At 49.9% G+C, this 21,871-nt stretch overlaps 1 protein-coding gene across 1 annotated transcript in view; it reads right to left on the bottom strand.

Annotated features, from left to right (window-relative positions):
• Window positions 1-509: 509 nt before the first annotated feature.
• Window positions 510-21,871, bottom strand: part of CDRT4 (CMT1A duplicated region transcript 4) — a 33,650-nt gene continuing 12,288 nt past the window's right edge. The window contains exon 3 of the mRNA XM_075519210.1: window positions 510-915. Within this exon, the coding sequence (XP_075375325.1) occupies window positions 527-915 (389 nt within the window). The 3' untranslated portion in view covers window positions 510-526. The remainder of the gene's footprint in view (window positions 916-21,871) is intronic.

Raw genomic sequence — 21,871 nt, 5'->3', positions numbered from 1 at the left:
AGCAACATACGGCTTCAAGGAGAGGGGACGCTTGTTCTCAGGGCACTTTCCCTCCAGTCACCCAACATCCCGAGCGGATGCAGAGGCACAGAGTCCCCAGAGGCTGTTACCCTCAGCCAAATCCCCGAAACAGCTGCTGGCACTCAGCACCAATGCCAGCGGGGTCACAAGGCCCAGGACAGCAGAGAACTGGGCCCTGTGTGTTCGCTCTGGCTGCGTGGGTGTCTGCATCTCCATACGTGCCTCTGCACTGCACCCTTTGTGGGGCATTTCCAAGAAGCGAAGCAGCAAACGGCTCGCGATGCACGTGAAGGAAGTTCCATAGGAAGAGGTTATGGTTTTCTCCAGACCTGCGAGCAGACAAACACAAAATGCAGTACCACCACCTTTTGTGCTTGTCTGCTTTCATTCAAACGGGGCTTTTAGGAAAAGAGTCAAAAAGTTAAATGATATTTGTATTTGTAGTTTAATGCACTCTGGAAGACACTTGAGAGCATCTTTTTCTTTGTTCCTAGCTGTGGACAGGTCATTTCTTCTTGCTGGAATGTGCCAGGGAACTACATGGCAGCACACGCAAGGGAGGTTTTCTTGCGAAAATAACCCTATTGCAAACACTTGGTGATGGCAAACCGCTCTCAGCCTTGGACGTTCCTACAGAATCCTTCCCAGTCCTGGGGGTGCTGCTACCTCTGCTCAGCTCTGACAGCACTTGGGTTTCCTCCTCAAAACCAGCTTCTTGAGGCTCTCTGTTTGGCTCTGTCTCTGCTGGGTGGTTGGATGCAGCCTTTCTCCGCTCATCCTGCTCAGCAAGCATCTTGACCACGGGGGCCGTGTGGGTGGTGTAGGCAGGCTGCGGGCGGTGGCACTGGATGAGGTGGCCGGGCAGACCCATGGTGGCCGAGGGCAGGGCGTACTCTGGAACCCAAGAAACAGACACCATGAGAGCGCAGCCGGTTACTTCCTGGCTTCTTCCCTCTCTGGGAAGAGTTAGAAGGATGCCTTTGGTGACACCAAGGATGCTCTTTGGAGCCAAAGACCACGGCTGGGATCAGTGATGGCTTTGCCGTGGCCATGGAGGGCCAGGCAGCACTAAGGGACAGCAGTGCCATAGCAGGTAGCTACTCCGCATCAAGATTCAAATAACCCATGCAAGAAATACAGATGATGTCCAATTCTAAGCTTCGTGCCTTTATACTGTCCTTGAGCACAGGATGCGATTGCACTGACCAAGGAGGAGTTGCAGAAGGTCAGTATTACACCGAGAAGCACACTGGGAAAGAAAAAAAAGGGGCGGGGGAAAAAGTCAGCCTTCTCATTTCTGCAGCACTGACCAATGGCCAAATGGCCAGCAAGACAAGACAGCACTAAAGATCTTTCCAGTCTCAGCTTTCTGCCCAAAACCCGTTAATCACTCAAGTCTTGCACCTCAAACAAAGCCACAAGATTGGTAGAAATAGCTGGAGGGATTAGACTGAACCTACTTGGGAAGATGTCTGTCAATGGGAAGTTTCAAAGCAGGAAATCCAAGAAAAAAAAAAATCATGCAGAAAAGGAAAATGCATTCAAATAGATCCTGGAAAAAAATCAGATCAGTATTTTTAGATAGAAGGCTTTTCATAAAACCAGCTTGTTTTCACTTAGATGTCATCAGTCCTTTAAGAGTTATATAGAACAAAAGCAGAGTTTTCCGACTCAAATATTTTTACTTTTCACTAGCTTTGCCTAGTACAACAGTTAACATGATTATAACTAGGTAGTCAAAGTAGTGAACTGTGCTAAGCAATCTTGCTCAGCACAACCAGCTAGGATAAGGTGGTAGGAAAGTCCTGCTGATACAGGCTTCCCTGAAGGTCCATCGCTGTCAAAGGGACAAACTTCCATGCTACAGCATATTTAAAACTGGTCTGTAGCAAGCTCTGAGCAGCAGCCTGCAGGCAAGGAGGGAAGGAAGAACAGAGACATGGAGCAACCATCCTGCAACCAGGCTTTTGCTTAAGATATCCATACCTAGAGTTTGGGGGTCCCCCATGCATGGTGGACACAGCAGTCCTAAGGAGAGGAGGTGGGGTGACTCAATTACCCTCAAAACAGGCAAGGACAAGAAGTGGCTGCTGTGGAGGACAGCAGAGGCAGAACATGGTCCTATTAAAGAGCAAAGCTATTTGGTTTACAGATGTGGAAAGCCCGATCCACAAAACGCTGCTCAATCTCATTCCTTAGATGCTTTGTGAACCGTTTCACACATGAAGAAGTAGAGGCCAATAAATACTTGTCACCTCCATAGCCCTGTTCACCAGATGTCCCGGAGGGCATAGCAGCCCTTGGTTACCCCTCCCCAAGCTCGGCAAGCCAGCAGCACAGAGGAGGTAGGAGACAAGCTGCTTCAGATGGGATTTACAAACCTGCCCACATCAGAAACACCTCCCTGTTCCTAAATCAGTCAGGTGTAGGTGGAAAACCTGGTCCCTACCTTTCATTGTGTACTATTTTCTTTTCTTTTTCAAATTGGGAATAATTCTGCCTGTTTTCTCCTCCTCTCTCCTTGCAGAGGGTCAGTTCTTTGTGACCAAGCCATGATGCCCGTCAGGGAAACACCCAGAACAAAAACACACTGGGCTTTGTCAGGACTCGGACATTCAGCTGCGATACCAGAAAGGCATGCCAACTTTGGGTGTTCAGAGATGGGGATGTGCATGGACAGAGCCACATGCATTTCTCCCAAGGTCCCACCACAAGCTCCTGGTGGAAATTAAAACCAAAAAGCTTGGAGCTCTGAGTTAGAGTTTTAGAGAAGTGAGAGCATTTAAAGAAACCTGCTGCTTCAGGTTATCTTCTGCTAAAGTTGTAGGGACAGAAGGAAGGAGGAAAAGTGTATTTTCAGTGGCTTCCGCACCGAGCCGCACCCCGCAAGCCCTTAAGCCCAGGAACCCGCACCATGGCCACCGTTCCTGCAGCCTCTGTCCGTACCACAGCTGGTACCAGATGGGCTCCAGGTGTGCAAGGCATCAGGAATTTGCTTTCACATAAGCTATGCTCCCACTCGTGCTGCAGGACCGTGGCTGGCACCGAGCTCTGCCTTCCCCACGCTCCCCCTGCCCGGCCCCTCCGTGCTCCTGGCTATAACCCGGCGCTCCTGCTAACGCCCGCTGACAATAACGGGTTTTCATTGCATCCCAAGGGTGGGTGTTGGGGCTTTGCTCGCTTCCCCTACGTGAACCATGCTCTCTAGAAATAGCCAGCCTTCCTCCCTGTGAGGGAGACGTCAGCAGATCCAGCCAGGACAACCCCGCGAAGCACTAGCTGACAGCCTGGCAGCAGGGCAGCAGCGTACGGGGACGATCAGCCAACAGGCAGCCCAGGCTCTTCCTGAAGTTTATAAATAGAAACAGCTTGACATGTTTTCAGAAAAAAGAGAAGTTTCCATACCAAAAAAGTTTCACTGCAACCATATTGCTGTAAAGTTATGCCGTTCCATACCTATGCTGTACACACTCAGCTTTACAATAGGGGAAAAGTCAAACCAAAAAGGTCTTGTTTTAAATTATGAGCTTTCAGACAGTGGCACACTCTGTACTTAAACAAAATGTTTATTTTGACAAGCTGAGATAGTCCATGTCTCTTCAAATGCCTGTTCTGACTCACTATTTGGAGTTTTTAACCCCTGTTACAGAACTGTTTGACAATTTAGCTCGTCAGGCTAACGTGCAAGCAAAAACCACTACAAGAGGGTTTAAAAAAAGTTGTTAAAGGACAATTCAACTATTTTCCGAGTGTTTCTGGTGACTAGGGAATTGTGGCTCAGCCCATCCTCTGGAGAGCCGGGGTGGACAGCAGGACAGCCCCAGCCTCGGCAGAAGGAAGCAGCACGCCGGGAGCTGCTCTGAGCAGCGACGGCACAGGGCACACATCGGCACAACGGTGAGCATGCGTACCTGCGAGCTAAAGGACTGCAGCCCGGTGGATAAAACAGCAGGATCAGGTACCAAACAACACTAACGAGGCACAAAAAGAGCCGATCTGGAGCCCTTTCCCCCAACTTTTATAAGCTGTAGCTCAGGTCTTTGCAAAATGACTAAACACACCGAGTGAAACCTGGGCAGCCGGCCACCGCACGGGGCTGAGCTGTAAATTTGATTCAGCAGGAACAAAGCCCGTGGAAAGAACGCCGTGCGCCCCAGAGGTGCAGCGAAACCTCGCCGCCTGTTCCCAGGCCAGACCCAAACAACTGCGAGGTGTGTGCTTTGGGTCGGGGAGGGTGACAGCAAGGGCCACAGCCAAACCAGCAGCACCAGCTCCCAACAAAGCAAGCACAAGCTTCACTTGGGTGAGGACCACGCTGTAAGGAGATGGCGAGCTGTTTCTGCATATAGCCATGAAACAAAGTGTGCTGCATGTTTTGCAGAGCAAACAAGAAGATCCAGCTGAGTCCCTTGCCCAAACAATTAATTGTGTGTTAAAAAGGCAAGGAATGAGCACAACGAGGTGGTGGAATAGGGAAGAACAAGGGTTACAGCGCTGAGATGTGGCTCCAGCCCGCACTTCTCGCTTGCACGGCTGGTGTTTTCGTTGGAACATTTACCTTTGCTGCACCAAGCCAGATGTTCCCAGCTCAAAGAGTTTCTGATGTGAAGAGGCTAGCTAAGCTCATGAGTTCAGGGCAGGAGGACATGTGCATGCACTAGGCACGTCTCCTACTATTTCAGTATTTGCACAGTATTATTTTGATCCTGGATAAATACTGCTGCTTACATGATATTCATGTAGGCTGGAGATTCAAAAGGGCCTTGGGCTCAGCTGTGTTGCTTAATTGCTACAGCATCATCTCAGATGGCAATAAAATAAAAGGGGTTTAGAATTTCCTAAATGGTGAGGAAAAAAAGCAGTGTGATGGACAGCAACCCCAGTTTGGTTATTGGATGAGGTGGGAATGTTTGCTGACAGGATAAAGTTTGGATACCCACCAGGTGAATTTCCCTGTGTAGTTGTGGGTGCTTGGGTGCAGAGAACCTCAGAAGAGGCCACAAGATCTGCCTTCCAAGTTGCCCACGTTGGAGTCCTGAGACAGAGGCTGATGCAAATCCCAGACATTTCTCCTCTGACCTTATCTCTAGTCCTTCCCAAACCATTAGAGAAGCCCCAGGGAGAGAAGACACAAACATCAGCCTGACCACAGAGCCTGGATCCATCAGCTCTTCCTGCATTACCTCTCTGTGGAGGCCACCACAGAAGTGACTCCTTCACACCAAGTTCACACCAACGACACGACAGGAGACAGCCAGATGCCATGACAGCGCTGGGAGCTGAAGATGGGAATGCAAAGCACCGGAGAGAAGATGCCAAGGGAAAGCCCGGAGCTGACAACATCTCAGAGCAAAATGAGATGGGATCATCAGCCACCATTTGTTATTTACAGCTTGTGCTTGGCTACTGGCCTGGAAGTTATTTCAGAGCCCAGGGAGAAAAGGCTCTGCAACACCTCTGGGAATCCTCTCAGCATATCAGCTCCTTTGCTTTGTAAGCACCTGCTTGTGAGACCTGTTCTCCAGGACTGTCCTGGTAAAGGCTTTCCAGAGCAGAACCGGGTCAACTTCCCTCCCACTGCAGTGACAGGATTATTGCCTGCCATTGCCTCTGCAAACGCTGCCTGGGGTTCAGCTGAAGCTGTCCACACCAAGATATCTGCTCACGAACCGCTCCAATGGGAAGCGCTCCAACACACTCCCCTCCCGCCCCGAAGCCAGCTTGGGATCCCACTGGCACGCATCAGGGAGCACCACCGTGGGATTTTCACACTCCCTCCAGACCGTGGTTTCCAGTGACAGACCTGACCCTAACACAGCGTACCCTGATAACAGAGACCAGCTCAGCATCACGTCTGGCCTGCCACACATCGCCTGATACAGCTGAGACAAGGCACATCTTCCTGGCCCGTTGTCACAAGCCATCAGCCCAGCTGCACGGCCGCCTGCAGACTAACCACTGGAAAATGTGGTTCTCATGGAAAGTACAACCACCAGCCTGGCTGCTCCCTGCAGCCATGAGTGCCAGGACTTCCCCCCATCAAAACCACACATTCCTCTGCCATCTCTGCTTCCACCTCATGTTCTTCACCACCTGCTCTTGCTGTCCATCCTTGGCAGAAGGTGCACTGTGAGAAGAAGTGATCACATTGTGCAAGGCTCTCCATCCACATCCCATCCTGTGCTTTTGTTGGGTCTCAAACTCAGTACATGCCTGAATTCACTTATTCCCTTCCCAAGGATAAGCAGCCAATGCCAAATATGAAGACAGAACCTGAATGAAGCAGCAAGATCAGGAAATGGCTAAAAACCACAATTACGAGACCAAGGGCATCAGGGCACCTCACCTGCTCAGGTGCAACTATAAAGCCAGCTTAGTATTGACTTTCATTTGGGACAGCTGAGAGCACCTGAGATGAGAGCCAGGCCCCTACAGAACACAGACATTTCTGAAAAATTCAGTTTTGCAGTGTTGAGCTTCACGGGCCTTTGCTGAAAGTGCCAGCCCTGGAATATAAGACCAAAAAAATCTCCCACTTGGAAGCTTTCCAAAGAGGGCCTTGAAGGATGTAATATCTAGAGAGGGAGTGTAAAAAACACCCTGTGTTAGCTTAACTTTCTCCTCCTGAAATAAAAAACTCATCCAACCCAAAAATTCCCCATTAACTTCAGTGGGAGTGAGTGTTTTTGAAAACCCCATCCACAAAAGCAGCATTGATCAAATTTTTTTTTTTTTTTTTTACTGTCATCAATGGAATGTCCCTTCGGGGTGGGGGCCAAGCAGCACATCTACTATTCAAGGCAAGTAAAGAGCTGCCATCTTCTAGAAGAGAGGAGGTTAACCTGTTTGGGTTTGCAAGGCAAATGCAGCTTCAGATCAGACTGCAGCTTTCCAACCTCATACCTGACCAGACTTTCACCTTAATGTCAAATGGAGTTTGAGGACAGCTGTAGGTTCAAGGCACATGTGTATACAGTGGGTGTTTTACAAGGATGCTGATTTTACACCTGTGACCATTCTTCCTGGAAATTTATTGTCTGGCAGACCTTTGCAAACCCCTCAACGTTAAACCTCTCCAACCTGCTCTGGAGAGTCAGCCAGACCACTTCACAGAGGTATTCCAGCCCTAATCTTTGGAAATCCTCTTAAGCTTTACCAGCATCTGGGAGTTTAAGATCTAGAGATCTGTTTCCATTCTTCTCCCCAACACAAAGACCCAGCCCCTGGGTGTCCATATGCCATGTACATAGGGCTATGGCTGCAGCTATTTTCCATATCCTTCAAGTTACTGCAGAGGGAATTCACTGCAGTGTCCTCCAGACCCTCTCGGTCAACTTGTGCCCAAGTATGAAAGCCAAGACTCTCTCTGGGCTTGTGTCTGGGTGGGAGCTGCTGTAGTTCAACACCAGAACACAGCATGGCAGAGAAGGACAGTTTCTCATACCTTTCCCCCAGCCATACAAGGGCTCACCACCTTCACCCACAAGCACCACAGAGAAGGAGCATTTCTGAGATGCATCCTGGCATTTGTAAGTACATTCAGTCCAAAAAAAAAATCAAATCAAAGCCTTCTTTGTGCACAAGAAGTTGCCAGCTCTATCCAGCTTTGCTGGATCAGCAGCGGCCAGACCAGAGCCATGGACCCACTCAAGTCACTTCCCGCTGGTTTGGCAGCACAAGCCTCCAGCCTGCTCAGTCTAACCAGGCTGTTAGATCAGATTCAGGTTGTTTGGATACCAGAGCAGCCCACTTCAGCGTGGAGTTTAAGAGACCGCTCCCTCAAGCAATGATCGAGACACTGAATGAAAACGGGCAATACCAGAACTTTAGCATAGAAGTCACCAACAAGAACCGATTCCTATGAGAACGGGGACACATGCGGCCAACTTTAAATCCAAATCAAACGCTTCTGAGCTTCAAGACATTGACAGTCAAAGGCCCAAATTTCTCTAACTGCATCAGAAAAAAGCAGCACCAAAGCCAGGCACTTCCACAGGCAAAGAGGGAGATTGCGTTCACAAACAGATTAACAGAAGTAACATCATGCAGTGAACACAGCTTTTCTTTATTAACCAGAACATTAAAGCACATGCTAAGGTTTTTTTTGGGCTACCAATTAAGGCTTTCCCCAATTTTCAGACATTATTATCAATTACTTTAAATTAGCAGCCTATGCTGTATACCTGCCATTGTGTTATGCTTCATTATGTTCATTTTCTTCACCTCTTCAGGACGGGAAGAAAACCTGAGACAAAGCTCTGTTGCTAAAACCCTTGGTCAATAAATATCACCCTCATGATCTACAACTCTGTACTGATAGTACACGAGGGAGCTGGTAGCAGGGAAACAGTAAGGTAACAGCCACTGCTTGTTTTGTTTTATTTTCTCCAGCTACAGGTTGAGATATTCTGTGTAATAAAAGGAAAAATTATCCTATGAGAAAGGAGGGAGGGTTGCTTTTTATGAAAGACATTTAAGTCATAAAGCACCCAGCACTTTGCTTCATGCTACAACTCATGCGAGTTTTAATTCTAAGAGAGTTGCTGGCAGCGGGACAGTTTTCACACTCTTATATTTAGAGAGACTTGCCTGAAAAATAGCCAAAGCTGTCACTTATAAATCAGGTTGTTCTGACAGTGCCCAGAGCAAGTAGTAAAAGCAAATGGGGGAAATGAAATTACATGCTGCAAAGGGAACTCTGTGAAATAATAAGCTTTTATTTTGTGTTTTTAAAAGTTCACAATAATTAGAGCTGGTTTTTCTTCTGTTCTTTCATTTGTTTTTAAGCCAGCCCCCGCTGACAGGCTCTGGGGCCCCAGCCTCTGGTTCCCATTCCCTTGGCTTTGGCCATGTGGTTCCCATACTCTTGGCGGGGGTACGCTGGCCTGCAGGAGCTGACATCTCCAAAGGCTGGGGTGGAGAAGGGAGAAGATACAACACTTGGTTCACTCTGGACATGGGAACCTGTGCAGCACGTCCCTTCCGAGCAGCTTGCAGGCATATGTGTTCCTGCAGCACAAGGCCAGTCTACAGCACACCCAAGTCGGTGGAAAGGGTCTTGCCTGCAGTGGGCTTGGGATGTCACCTTCCACTGACATGGGATTTTTCAGACAAACTGGAGCATCTATTTTTCTACAGCCAAATAGAAGCATAGCACTGAAAACTGCTGATCCAAGTTGGGAAGACATCAGCAGCTGATGTCCCTTCCTCTTCCCCATGTCCTGGGAGGGGAAGACCTCCATCCCTCCAGGAAAGCTGACAAACACCATTGGGCATATCTTAATGCTGTATTTTACAATCTTAGCTTAGCCTGCATTGCTGGGGGATCCTCAGGACAGGAATTTCCTGCCTCCAAGGCTTCTGTCCAAAGGTTTTTCAACCTCTCAGTTTAAGCAACATGGAGAGAAACAAGTGCTACTCTGCCAGAAGTCAGCTTCAGACCTTACCAGTCCTATACAATTCAACAGCAGTTTGCTCTCGTCTTCAGCAGGATTTTAATTTGACCCTCAGCGAGAAGCCAGATGGAACAGCAATTGCAAAATGAACTGCTAGGAACCAAATAAAGCCGATGAAAGGATAAGAGCAACAAAACCACCCTTTATTCATTCATTCATCCTATTTTAGTGTTTGAAATTCTCCATGAACTGCTTCCAACCCAAACTCCTCCCCATACATGTGAATTGGGAAGCTGTGCGATAAAGATGGAAAGATATGATCATAGGCTCCGAGAGGGCTGGAGGAGGAAGAGATCAACAGAAGAGGCAGCAAGGCAGATTTAGGCAGATCCCAAGGAAGGGGAGAAACCCTGCCCGGGTATTAGAACCGCAGTGAAAAAAACAATGGAAGAAACAAGTAGCTTGACACATGGAGGGAGGCCTGTTTATTCCAGGATGGGCTTGATCTGACATCAGGTGGAGTTGACAAGTGCCCATCCATTGCCTCCAAGGGGCTTCGGAGCCACTGGAAGTTGAACCATGGGGTAACTACAATGGCCCAAGAGCAGTTAGCCAAGATCCTGCCCCAGGCCAGCAGGTACCATCACATCACCCCAAGTACTTCAGAAGGTGCTGAGATGGAAGAGGCAAGACATGAACCCCACGTGGATCACATCACATCACATCCACCACCTCCCCTCTCTCCAGAGCTGCCTTTGCAAGCGCTGCCCTAACCCCAGGATCCACATTCAGTTACCAGGACCGGCTTCCACCCCAAAAGCCCTGAGTTTTGAAGACTGACAGTGGAACATAAGAGAAGCATTAGGGTTTCCACAGCAGCAGCAGTTTGCAGGCGCTGCATCCCCCGGCTTTCACAGGACGTGTTTCACAATGCGCCCAGTGATAGATCAGGTTACTGGGCCCAGAACAGGAACACGGAGCACCGCACGTGTGCCGCGCAGCTGAATGAACAATAACCACAGGAATGCTGCTGGCACTCATGTTTTAGAGACTAATTCGTTTTTACTTTGCAGATGCAACATTATAGTCTTTTTTTCACGTCTAATTTTTCTTCTTATAAAGGGGAAGGGAACATGATAGAAAAAAAAAAAGGTGGACTCCAGAATAGGAGTCTTCAGCATTACACCCGAGACGCTCCAGTGCATGTATGCAAACATCAACTAAAATAGATGGGGTGGTTTCTCAGCTGCTGCAATCTGTGTAGCGCTATTAATCTGATAGTCACTTAAACCAGGAGAACATCTGACCCCAAGGCAGGATGGGCGATGCCCTGGCAAGAGCAGAACGAGATACTGCACCAGGCTGGTGCGAACGGGGATCGTTCACCAGCTTCCCTGTGGCTGTGCCCAGATCCATAAGCAAGAGCTTGCCCCCTGCTAGCACACAAGCAGCAGTTGCTTGAATGAAAAGCAGCTCAAACTGTTCATTTCTTTCCAAACCCAGCTTTAGTCACCTTTCTTGCTACTCTCTGGCCCACGTTGCCCCAGCCAGTCCTGCATCTCTCCACCCGCACGAGCCGGGCCAGGAGGTGGACAAGGGGGCCGGGTTGTCCATCCCGCAGGCACCGCTGCGCCGGGAGAATACCAAGCCGGGGGAGCAGCCAGAGCGCAGATATTCAGGAGAAAGTGCTTGTTTATGTGAAAACACAAGGAGGCAAATAGTTGACATTAAGATTTCGGGGAGGCTGTGGGACTGGGCTATTTCTTTCAGCCCTCACACAAAGGGACCTTTTTTGTCTCGCTGTAAAACAGAAACGATATTGAAGGGTCTGTGGAATTTCTGGGCATTTTTTTCCCCTCAGAGACGCAATGGCCCGCACTCCAGAGCGACAGATGAAGTAGGATGCAGAGGACAAGATGTTCATATGTGGCTCTGCATCTGCCTCCTGCCGCCACTCCCCCCTGCAAACCCTTTGCCCCCAGGAAACCCCCACTGCTTGCAGCAGCCAGAGGGGCAGAGCCCAGAGATGCCCCACCAGGGACCAGGGCTCACCCAGCTGCACCCGTGCCTGCAGGCGCTGCAAATACTGCAGGAAGCCATTTGCTGAATGCATCCCCTTTGGAAGAGGGGAGGGCAGCTCCCACACCCACTTTGCTGAGGGTCTCCAGTCTGTCATCTTGCATCCAGCTGATACACCATGTTTCAGGCCACAGCCTGGGAGCCAGGACTGGTTGCCTTGGACTTGTCATCCCACACAAATCTCCAGCTTCAGCCATACCCAAGAGGGGCACTGAGCCCACACCAGCCTCCCAGCTCCCCCTCCACACACGTGCTCCTGTCCCAGCAAGGTCCAGGATACATACGCTGCTGCTTCATGGGTGCTGTTCCAACAGGGCTGAGGACACGTCTCGGCTCTTTCTTTGTGGAAGTGTTATACAACAGTTTTGCCCCAAAACGTTTCCCGCACCAGTGCCCACAGGGCTTGGACCAGCCCAGAAACAACCAGCCAAACACACAAGCAACTGTGGACAGGGTGCCTATACAACACAGCAGAGCTCTTCTCCATCTTGTCTTGGCAAAAGCACAGAGATTTCTCCAAGTTCATAAAGGTACACGGGTGTACCTGCTACCCGACCCTCCATGAACCCCTGCCACCTCAAAGACTGGGAGAGTTTGGTACAGACCCCCCCCCCCCCCCCCGCTCATCCTGAAGCTCCTCACCCCCCCAAGGCACTTTCTGCCCACAGATGATAGGCAGAGCTTATCCTCTGCAGGCAGCCAAGCTGCCATAGGTGCTGCTGGAAAGCACTCGGGACAGGGAATAAAGCTGACATCCATCATCAGCAAGAGAGCAACGCCTCTGTGCAAGCAAAATGCCTGATAAACCCAAGCCTGACCCAGCAGCCGCTGTTTATAAGATGAAAATCCCATTAACACCAGCACATGGAGCAACTCCTGCTGTTTACAGGCATTTCCCCACCTTGCCCACTCAGCAGCAACGTTTTCCCCTTCCTGAACATATATAGCACACGCTCAGGGCAGTAAGGCCATTTTAGGACAGCCCTGGTGCAAAAGGCTGAAGACACACAGAAAATGAAGACACCATTCTCCTGCAGCAAGCGCCGAGCAAGACCCCCCCCGGCGCCAGCAGAAAGCGCGTAATCCCACCAAACACGGGGAGGGCAGATCGCAGGAGCGGCACAGCATCGTGCCAGCGGCGGAGCAGCCCGGCTCGTGCTGGCAGGAGGGCACAGGGCCCTCCCGTCGCGGGGAGCAGCAGAGGAGTTGGCAGAATAATGTTTTCCCAGTTAACTGTGAGACTCCGGGGGAGGAAAGCAAAAATACAGAGCGCATCTGCAGCCACATCTGATAGAGGCATTTTAAAGGCAACCAGTCCCAGCCACGCTGGGACCAAGTACCTGCTCCCCTCTCGCCAGTGTGCTGGGCAAAACCCACCCCCGCACCACCCAGCCCTCCCCAGCTGCCTGCTCCAATTTCATCTGCTTTATTTCTCCCAGCTCACAGGCTTTTTTTTTTTTTGCATGGACACCCATTCACTTTTAACTCTTGATCACCTCTGAAAACAGGCTCAGATGTAGAGAAAAGCCACCTCCTCTGGGAAGCAAGAGCAGCTCTTTCTGGTCCCCAGCATCTGGCCACACGCCATCTCCCCAGCCAGTTTTACACCTCCGATCCCTTGGGGCACCGTGCGTCCTCAGGACTTAACCTCCTTGGCCACCGGGAACAAGACCACGAGCAGCCAGCAGCTGCGGTCCCCACCAAGTGCAGAGGAGGAAGCGGTGCTGGGGCGAACAATGGGCACTTTGTCAGCCCGGGCAAGGGAAGCACAACAGAGCAGTAAAAGTTACGTGCTAAGCTGGTGGGACGGTTCAGACAGATCAGCCTGTTTGTCCTTCGCTTCCCAGAGGCCCCTGCAAGAAATTCTGGCATTGCCATTTCAAATCAGTGCTTCGCTTGAAGAAAACTCGCTTCAAACCTCTGAGAACGCTTTCCTACTGGTTGGAGCTCTCTTAATTCCCAGTTTGAGTTTCCCTAATAAATCCCAGATTGCTCAACTTCCATAACACTGGTCTATGAGCTCCGGCAGCAGTTAACCCCTTGCAGCCCCAAACGGAGTGAATAACCTCCTTCTCCTGTTTTATTTGCCTTCAGAGCCTTTTTCAGGATAAGCTGCACACTAGGGAAGGGGGCCAGATACTCGAAGCCTGCAGGACTGCAGTATCCATCCCCGTCCAAAATCCAATACCCCTGAAATACAGCACACACTAATTTCTCGCTTATGCAAACTGTACAAAGCACAGGGCTGCGAGGAATGGGTGCAAGGAATTCGGATTCATCTTTTGCATGCTGTAACACCAGGCTACCACGCAGCAGCACCCACAGCCGATTAGACCAACGCACAACCTAATTATCACAATGCAAATTCATGGAATAGAAAGCTCTACAAAGTTTCAAGAATAGGCACGGTGCCTGTTTGGGAATGTTGCTATTGCACACTGAACCTCAGTGACCAAACAGGAAAGCCAGGCAATATTTTTCATCCACAAAAACCTTTTCCAGAAATGGACTTTCAGAACAATTGGCAGCGTTATCACCACTTTCTGTGTGTTTGTATATAATTATCCATGAGCACATTTACAAATATGTTTATGTCACACAAGCATGTTTGTGCAATCAAGTCTGATTTTTTGCTTCCCAAAAGCATCTTTTAAAGAAAAAACTATGAAATCTGTTTTCAAAGACAAAAACATGATACAGACTTCCCCTAAGAGGTAGAAGAGAAGTCAGAAGCATACCGACAACCCACCCAGCGCCCAACATTGAGGCACGCCTGTTTGTGGCAGGGAAGGGATGCAGCCAGCATCATGTCCCCACATCTCTGACCTCCTACTGCACCTTCCAGAGGAGCTGCCTGGAATAGCCGTTGACTTGAGAAAGTTAACTCCGACCACTGCAAAGCAGAGATAGCTACTGCTGAGACAGCAGCGAGCGCTGCTCCAGAGCTCTCAAAGCACTGATGGCCACAAGAGTCTTCAAAACCTCTACAGAAACAGAGGCTCCTCAGTGTTTTCTTCTCCATCCAGGCTTCCCTCCAGTCTCTTTGCACTGCTGGTTGGACCAATGCAGTGGGCTTGACCTGGGAGGAGACCCTGGCTGGCACCTCAGCACTGAGGTGGGCTGCCTCAAGGGAGGCTCCTCACCCTCCCACACCACCCAGCTCTACCAGGGAAGAGCCACCACCATCACCACCCCACAGCAAGCTCAGGCGCCTGAACCAGGCCATTTCCCAAGGCCACAGTGACAAATCTGTCCCAGCACAAGCATCCTGCCAAGCTGCATCTTCCCACCTGCCACCCCTCATATCTCACCTGATTGACCCCAGCCCCCACAGGATGGGGGCTCGCTATCAATGTTTCCACTTAACCCAAGTTGGGCAAAAAGCACCCCAGTGTTATCCCATACCTTGCAGTCTCTCATACCCCCCACTAATTCTGACATTTTTAAACACCCTGGTAATAAAAATAAGCCCACTGCAGTAGAGCTGTACACCTTGAGGCATAGCTAGAGCAACCCCCTTGGGAGCCCTACCCTAGGGACTGAATAAAAGCCAGGCTCTCTCATGTGTTTATCAAGAAATACATTTGTAAAGACCATATAGTTTGAGCTACGCTTTGTGACTCAGCATGATTTTGCCTGGAAATGAGCTGGCCTGGGGAGTTATTTTAGTGCAGCTTCTGTTTTAATGACTCTTGCAAGCCTCCCACGGTTCACACTGACTAAGCAATGCAGCAAACCTTGTTGTGAGCTGGATCTTCCAAAAAGCTTAATCACACGTGTAATTTCACCTATACAAACCTTCCCAGAGAAGTCAGAGATGCCATTTCCTATGTACAGAACAACAGAGTTGGAGCTTCATAGTTTTCCTGCATTGCTTTCCTCCACCAACATGTCACGACACAAGCAGGGGACACTCCTGTGGTAGGTTTGCTGGAAACCCCACCATAAATCCTGGTGCGTGTGGCTTTCAAGTCACATGGGGTTATGCTTTCTCATGTTGTCTCCAAATTAATCCCCCAGGAATGCCATGGCACCTCCCCAAGTGCTCTAGCTGGTAACCCAGAGGTGCCAGAGCAGGGAGAACACCAGGACACGTGGTGGCAAGGCATGCACTGAAGAGTAAGGCCACCCTGGGACCACTCTCAAGGGATGCTTTATTTCTGACATCCAAAGGCCACGCTTCAGAAAGCTTTCCCAGAGAAAGTTGCTCCCCTACCAGCTCCCCAGCCCCAAGTTTCACTCTTGCTTAATCAGCAACAAGCTGATAGGAGTCATTACAAGCTTTCTTGGTCCAGCATCACCCTGTTGTTTCTACTTCAGGTGTCTGACAGTGGGGAATATCAGAGCTAGGTAGAGTCTTAGCGCTACCAAAGTACCAGTAATGACCACATTTTTCATAGTAATCATTTTCCCAAGACATTAGTCAGTATATCCCTGAAAGGATGGTCATTTTTCACTGCAAGATGACCAGCTCAATGCAACATCTTCCATCCAGATTTCTCCAGCAGACACACCCATTCTCTTCTGCAGGGCTTACACGCACCTCAGTGGTGATGCTCCAAGTCTCATAACCAGAGCAGAGCACAGACACGGGTCCTGTCCCACCAAGGGTGCCTGCCCCGAGCACAGCTTTTGTGTGAGACCCCAGCAGCTCTGAGCTAGCAGCACAGACTCCTTCAAACCTTCCCCAAGTAATCAGGTCAATATTTAGGCAGCAAACACCGAGCTTCCTGCTGTCCCAGCCACATTGTGGGGCTCCTCCTGCGCAGGGAGCACAAGTATATGGAGTTACTTTGCTCCAGGGGGGCTGCAACATGCAGTCAGCTGCAATGCCCTCCCAGGCATCCTGCCACAGCTCCAACACCTCCAGAACTCATACAAGCAGTACAAAACCCAGTGCCGGTGGTTAAAACACACCATGGTTACACTCTACACACAGCAAGGACTGGATTTGGTATCAGATGAAATCAGAAAAGTGAAGGGAGAGAAGCCAGGCTGGCAGCACAAACAGGGAGGGATAGCAGCTTTAACTATTAGTCAGAAAGAGTCAAAAGTTCACATCATTCCCACAGCAGAGAAGTTCTGCAAAGGCACTGCACTCAGGTTGAGGACTTAAACACGAGGGAAAGAGGATTTTTTCAGCGAGGGCTTCCCCCTCACAACATACCACTTGCCAGAAAAGCTACACCCTGTGTACTACATGTAGCTGAGTTCAAGTCCAGGATGTGCCATGGGGATGAGACACCCTCAGGGCTAACGCTCTGAATCTGGAGGCTGAGCCTAACGCTGAGATGGGGTTGAAGACTAGGATGTTCCCCTGAAGTCCACCCTCATCCAGAGGAACAGCTCAGACCTGAGCTCAGAAGGATGTCTGCAAACCTCCAGCTCGCTCATGATCTTGCGAAGCCTGGCTCTGCCAAGGCTGAAGCGGCTGTCACGCAAGCAGGCAGGCTGCATAAGGAGAGTCTCGGGCATAACTAGAGCTGACATCAGTCCGTGTTTCTCAGGTAGCAAAGAGGAGCGATGAAACTGCTGCTGCGGAGCAGAGCAGCAAGCCCCGGGGCATGCGCTGCTGCTCCCAGAGGTCCTTTCTACCTCCTTCCCTGGGAGCTGCCCACCCAGAGCATCTCTGCATCTGTGACCTATGTGGCAACCCACTACATTTTGGCTGCAGCAGAGGCAGGCGTTTTCTCTGCCCCAGGCATTTTCTCCCACATTTAACACAGATTCAGGTACAGGGAGATGCTGAAGCACCACAAAAACTCAAATCCAGGCACAGATCTGGCCTCATTTACAGATGGGCCTGTCTATATCAGAGAAAAAAAAAACACTGACCCACAGGAAGGAAAAAAAAAAATAGTATTTTCTCCTTCCTCACAGCCTCCTTACTATTTGGTTGTCCTCAAACAACACCCCAGCAAATGCTTGAACAATACAGGTTATAACAACACAGCAAGGAGACTTGGCCCAGATCCTCACCCGGCGTAAATCAGCACTGCGTTAGTGGAGCCAGAGCTTTACGACAGCAGATCTGGCTCACGCTCAGCCCACAAAACCAGCTGCCATCAGACTAATGCAACACAAATTAAACATAAGGTCTTCCAATCAAGCCTCACATCAAAAGTAGAGCTATGTGATTCAAGTTACAGGCACAGCTTCAAGCTAATATTTGTTTTACCTTAATTACTGTGCTATTAGCCTCTGCAGTAAACTTAACTTGATAGGCAAGCTCCTGCGGGCAGCCAGCATTAACTGCTGAGGAGTCATTTCTACTGATGCTCGCTCAGTTATCTAATGCCACAGTCACAGTTAGCTCTATCTGGCCAATTAAATTCAGACAACCTTTCCTGTGACAAAAACTCCTGGATGGGATCGTGCGTATTCCACATCCGTGAAGCACACCACAGAAGTCCCTAGCAATGCCGAGGGGTCCACCCAGCTGTTTAGCGGTGCCTTTTTTGTCATGTGAAACAGCCATAACGCTAACTCGAGCATTGCTGGGCTCGTGACTGTTCCCGCACCCCACAGGAACGAGAAGGATGCTCTGCGCTCCCGCTCTCTCCCCCTCCCTGCACCTTCCTCCCTATTTTGCCATGTGTAGTCCCAACAGAGTTTCACAGAGAGGAAGCGGATTACTCAGGGAAGCCACATATTTCCCCTGTACCAAGACATACTATAACGTGACTCAGCAAAACACAGGAGTAAAAGACAGCACACGTGTAGCAATCGAGAAAGGATGGTGCAAGACTCCCAGGGTGGCTTGGACCCAGACTCCAAGTTCAGCTTGATAACCGCAGTGGAGCTCCCTGTGCTGGCTGGAGCACTCGGAGCTTGATGAGGAGAGCTCCGATCGTTCACACTGAATGGTTCAGCAGCAACTCAAAGAGTGCCCTGGCAGGTCCCCACTAACAGCTTGTGAGCAGCTGCTGGAGAAACCCTCTCCAATATCCCTTTGGACGGACATCCCCATTTCTGACTGTGAATGGTTTCTCACTTGCGTGCTGAACAGAGAAGACCAGATCAGAAGTTAACACAGAAAACATCTCCTTTCTCACCTAGCAGCCTGGCCTGAGGGCCAGGGCGATACCTGCTCACTCCCAGAGGGGCTGTGGGAGAGGCCACCGTCCCCTCAAGGGAACGCTTCTATCCGCGTCAGTCAGCAACAGCCCTTTGGTGATGTGGGCTGCCGTTATCACGCAACCGGGACGTGGCACTGGAGGTGGCAGCAGGACATGCCGTGGTCCTACACCAACAGGGCCAGTCTGGCCCCCAGACAGCGGGCTGAGCTGCAGCATGCAGACCAGCTGCAAGCAGCCTTCCTGATGGTCAAGGCTTTGGTATACAAATTCATGTCAAAGAGGAAGGAACCTCACATAGCTGGGGAGTTTCCAGCGGGTGAGGACCAAGGGATGCAGCTACTCTTCCATGGATTTCCTGGAAGACTGAGACAGCCACAAAAATCAGCTTCTCCACCCCTCAATGGCTAGAAGCAGGATGCAAAGCTTTCATCCATCATCCCCTCTCCTCTCTTCCCTGCCTAGCCAGCCTGGAAGCTCTCTGGAGCAAGGACTACATTGAGCTAACAGACCCCAGCCTCTGCAGCACATCTGACCTTGCCCTGTGAGAGTCCACTTTTTCCAGACTGTTTTGGAAATACCAGGAAGGAGCTGTGCTTGCAAGCCACTACCCCTACCAGTGGCCAGAAGGAATTTCACTGAGCAAGAGGTCAAGGCTCTGTGGTTTTCAATACTTCCCTTTCACAGGGCAGCCCCTAAGTCTTAAAGCATCGCTTTATTTGTGGTGGTTCACAGAATTGCTGAGGCTGGAGGAACCTCTGGAGATCATCTACTCCAACCTGCCTCCTCACAGCAGAGCCAGCTGCAGCAGGTTGCTCAGGGTTGTCTGGTCAGGTTTTGAATAACTGAGGATGGAGACTCTTCTGCTTTAACTAACATCCCACTCTAATCATGGAAAAAAGGTTTTCATACAGAGGCATTCAGATCAGGCAACATCCCATCTTAACAGCAATAATGAGGTGGGCTGGCTGAAAATGAGCTGGGAGGAAAAAACATTCAGCTAGAAGCTATTTTGCTGGAATAAATCTGCTTTGAGTTGTTAACTTTGACAAGATGAAAAACTCCAACTGGAAAATATCCACTTTGCATCAAAAAACTGATCAGGCAAGAGAACAGAAGACTTTGCCTTTCTGTTAAAATGATCTCTCAAAATGGAAAATTTGCACTGTTTTCATTTTGTCATGAAATTCTCCTTAGCACAGGAAAACATTTCCCAGCCAGCTCCACCGATTAGCAGTTGGGCTGCCCGGCCAGCCTGAGAAGCGACACCGTGCCTCGAGCAGCGGTCCTGCCCCGGGGTGCTGCATCCACCCATGCTCGCCCCAAGGTGCCTTTGCTCGTGGCTGGGCTTTCACGTGGCCCCAGACTGCCTCCCACTGAGCAGCGCTTCACTCCAGCTGGAGAGCCACAGGACATGTCATTGCCCAAATATCTCCACAACTCCAAGCCAGCAGTATTGCTTTGTACGCAAGAATCCTTCCTCCAGTGATGTCCAAGCCCTGCTTTTGGCTTTGCTGGACCCAGGGTTGCAAACCCCAGCCCTTCACGAGAAACCCGGCCCTTTGAAATGGAGCAGGAGCGGATGGTCAAGCTCATCTTGCCACCCAACTGCATGTTATGAAACGTGCATGTTATGAAAGCCCAGCACGCATCCACGACACGCCCTGCGTTCCCCGAGATGCCGTTCAGGAGGAGCAGGGCGTGTGCACGCGCCTTTCTGTCCACGAGCTGTTCTGGATGTGCCGTGCAACATGAGCCAGGGGCTGAAATAGCATCTGTTTTTAGCAGGAAGATGCTGCAAGGCTGCGGCACCCGCCTGCCACGCTAAAAATGCAAGGCAGAAATGTTCAGTATCCAGCCAAATTAGCCTTGAGAACAGAAATACCAGGTTCGTACAATTAATCTTCCAGGGGAAGAGAACATCCCCCTGACCCACCCTTCGGAAACCCAGGATGACCCGAGACCGAGCTCCCTGGTCCCTCGCACCTAAACAACCAACAAGAGCAGAACAAAAGCGAGGGCATAAAAGGCAACACTGCACGGACCTGCCGCCAAATATAACTCAGGAAGGGGCCGATGCATAGAAGCAGCAAGACCTCTCTTGCACGTGGATCGCTTAGTTTATCCACATAGATCATCATGTTTATTTACTCAAAAGACTTTCTGAAGTGGCTTAGCTGCAGCAGATTCTCGCTTCTGTTTTTATTTCCCCCATACACCCCACCACAGGTTCCCCCCACCGGAGTCTGCAATGCTTCTATCGGAGCAGCAGTCTGCCCATGAGGATAAACGCTTTACAAGTCCAGGGACGAAAAATCCCTCAAGCAGCTGTGGTTGCTGAGGTATGGTGGGGTTTGCATCTTTTGGGGAGCTTCCTGGAATGACCTGAGTGACTGAGGTCACTTAAAGCAGTTTCTTGATGACTTCATTTTCGTACTTGTTAGCAAGCCCCTGGCAGAGCTGGTGGACGCTGCACACCATAGAACAATTTATCTTAAAAGGCAAAATACAGGCACATATATCCATCAAGAACGTCACAGGAGCAGAAGGACCCCTTCCTCCCCCCAAGCAAACTAGTTTTTGTGGTTGAGCAGCCCTTCTCTAACCAAACCTTTCCTTTGCAATCCAGAGCTGGGAAGTCAGTTTTAACAAATGAAGCTGTGAACAGCTTTGATCAACAAGGGAAGAGTCAGAGCACTAATGTCATCACTTGTGTGACTCTTTCCATATCTGCCATCTGGGATAACTTTCTGTCAACCAACAGTTTCACTCAGCGCAGGAAATTCTCCCTATTTTTAGGCCACATCAAAAGGGAAAGCAGCCCTCACTGAGTCCCACAAACAAGCCATGAAAAAAACCAAACCCAAATGCTTTCTCAGGACACCAGGTCTGCTGGAGCTTCTTACCTTTCTCTTGCCTTTGGCTTGGTAGCTATGCACACAAAGCTATAAAATCTGATGATTTTCCACAAATAGACTTCCCTGTTCTCAGTGGATCCCCTGCTCTCCTACAGAGACCAGTTCTGGCTTTGGCCAAGGCTCACTTGAAGCCCAGCTCTGAGGACCATCCTTCACAGCTCTGATCCCCATGAACAAACCCAAAGCACACTTGATCTTGATGTTCTGCAAAGCCAGTGACTAAACCCCCAACCATTTTAGTGATGCGTGGTCAAGCTTTTAGGCAGTTGCTTACTAATTCAATGCCACTCAGCATTGCTTTTAACCACAAGCTGGAGATTTCTCAGGAGAGCATGAAGATCATATCTAATCCCAAAGAAACTTTCACAGGCTTCTGTGAACC

Source organism: Mycteria americana, chromosome 16, assembly GCF_035582795.1.
Source record: "Mycteria americana isolate JAX WOST 10 ecotype Jacksonville Zoo and Gardens chromosome 16, USCA_MyAme_1.0, whole genome shotgun sequence".
Classification (NCBI taxonomy): domain Eukaryota; kingdom Metazoa; phylum Chordata; class Aves; order Ciconiiformes; family Ciconiidae; genus Mycteria; species Mycteria americana.
The sequence above is the reverse complement of the archived record's forward strand: the minus strand, read 5'-3'. Positions and strand labels throughout refer to the sequence as shown.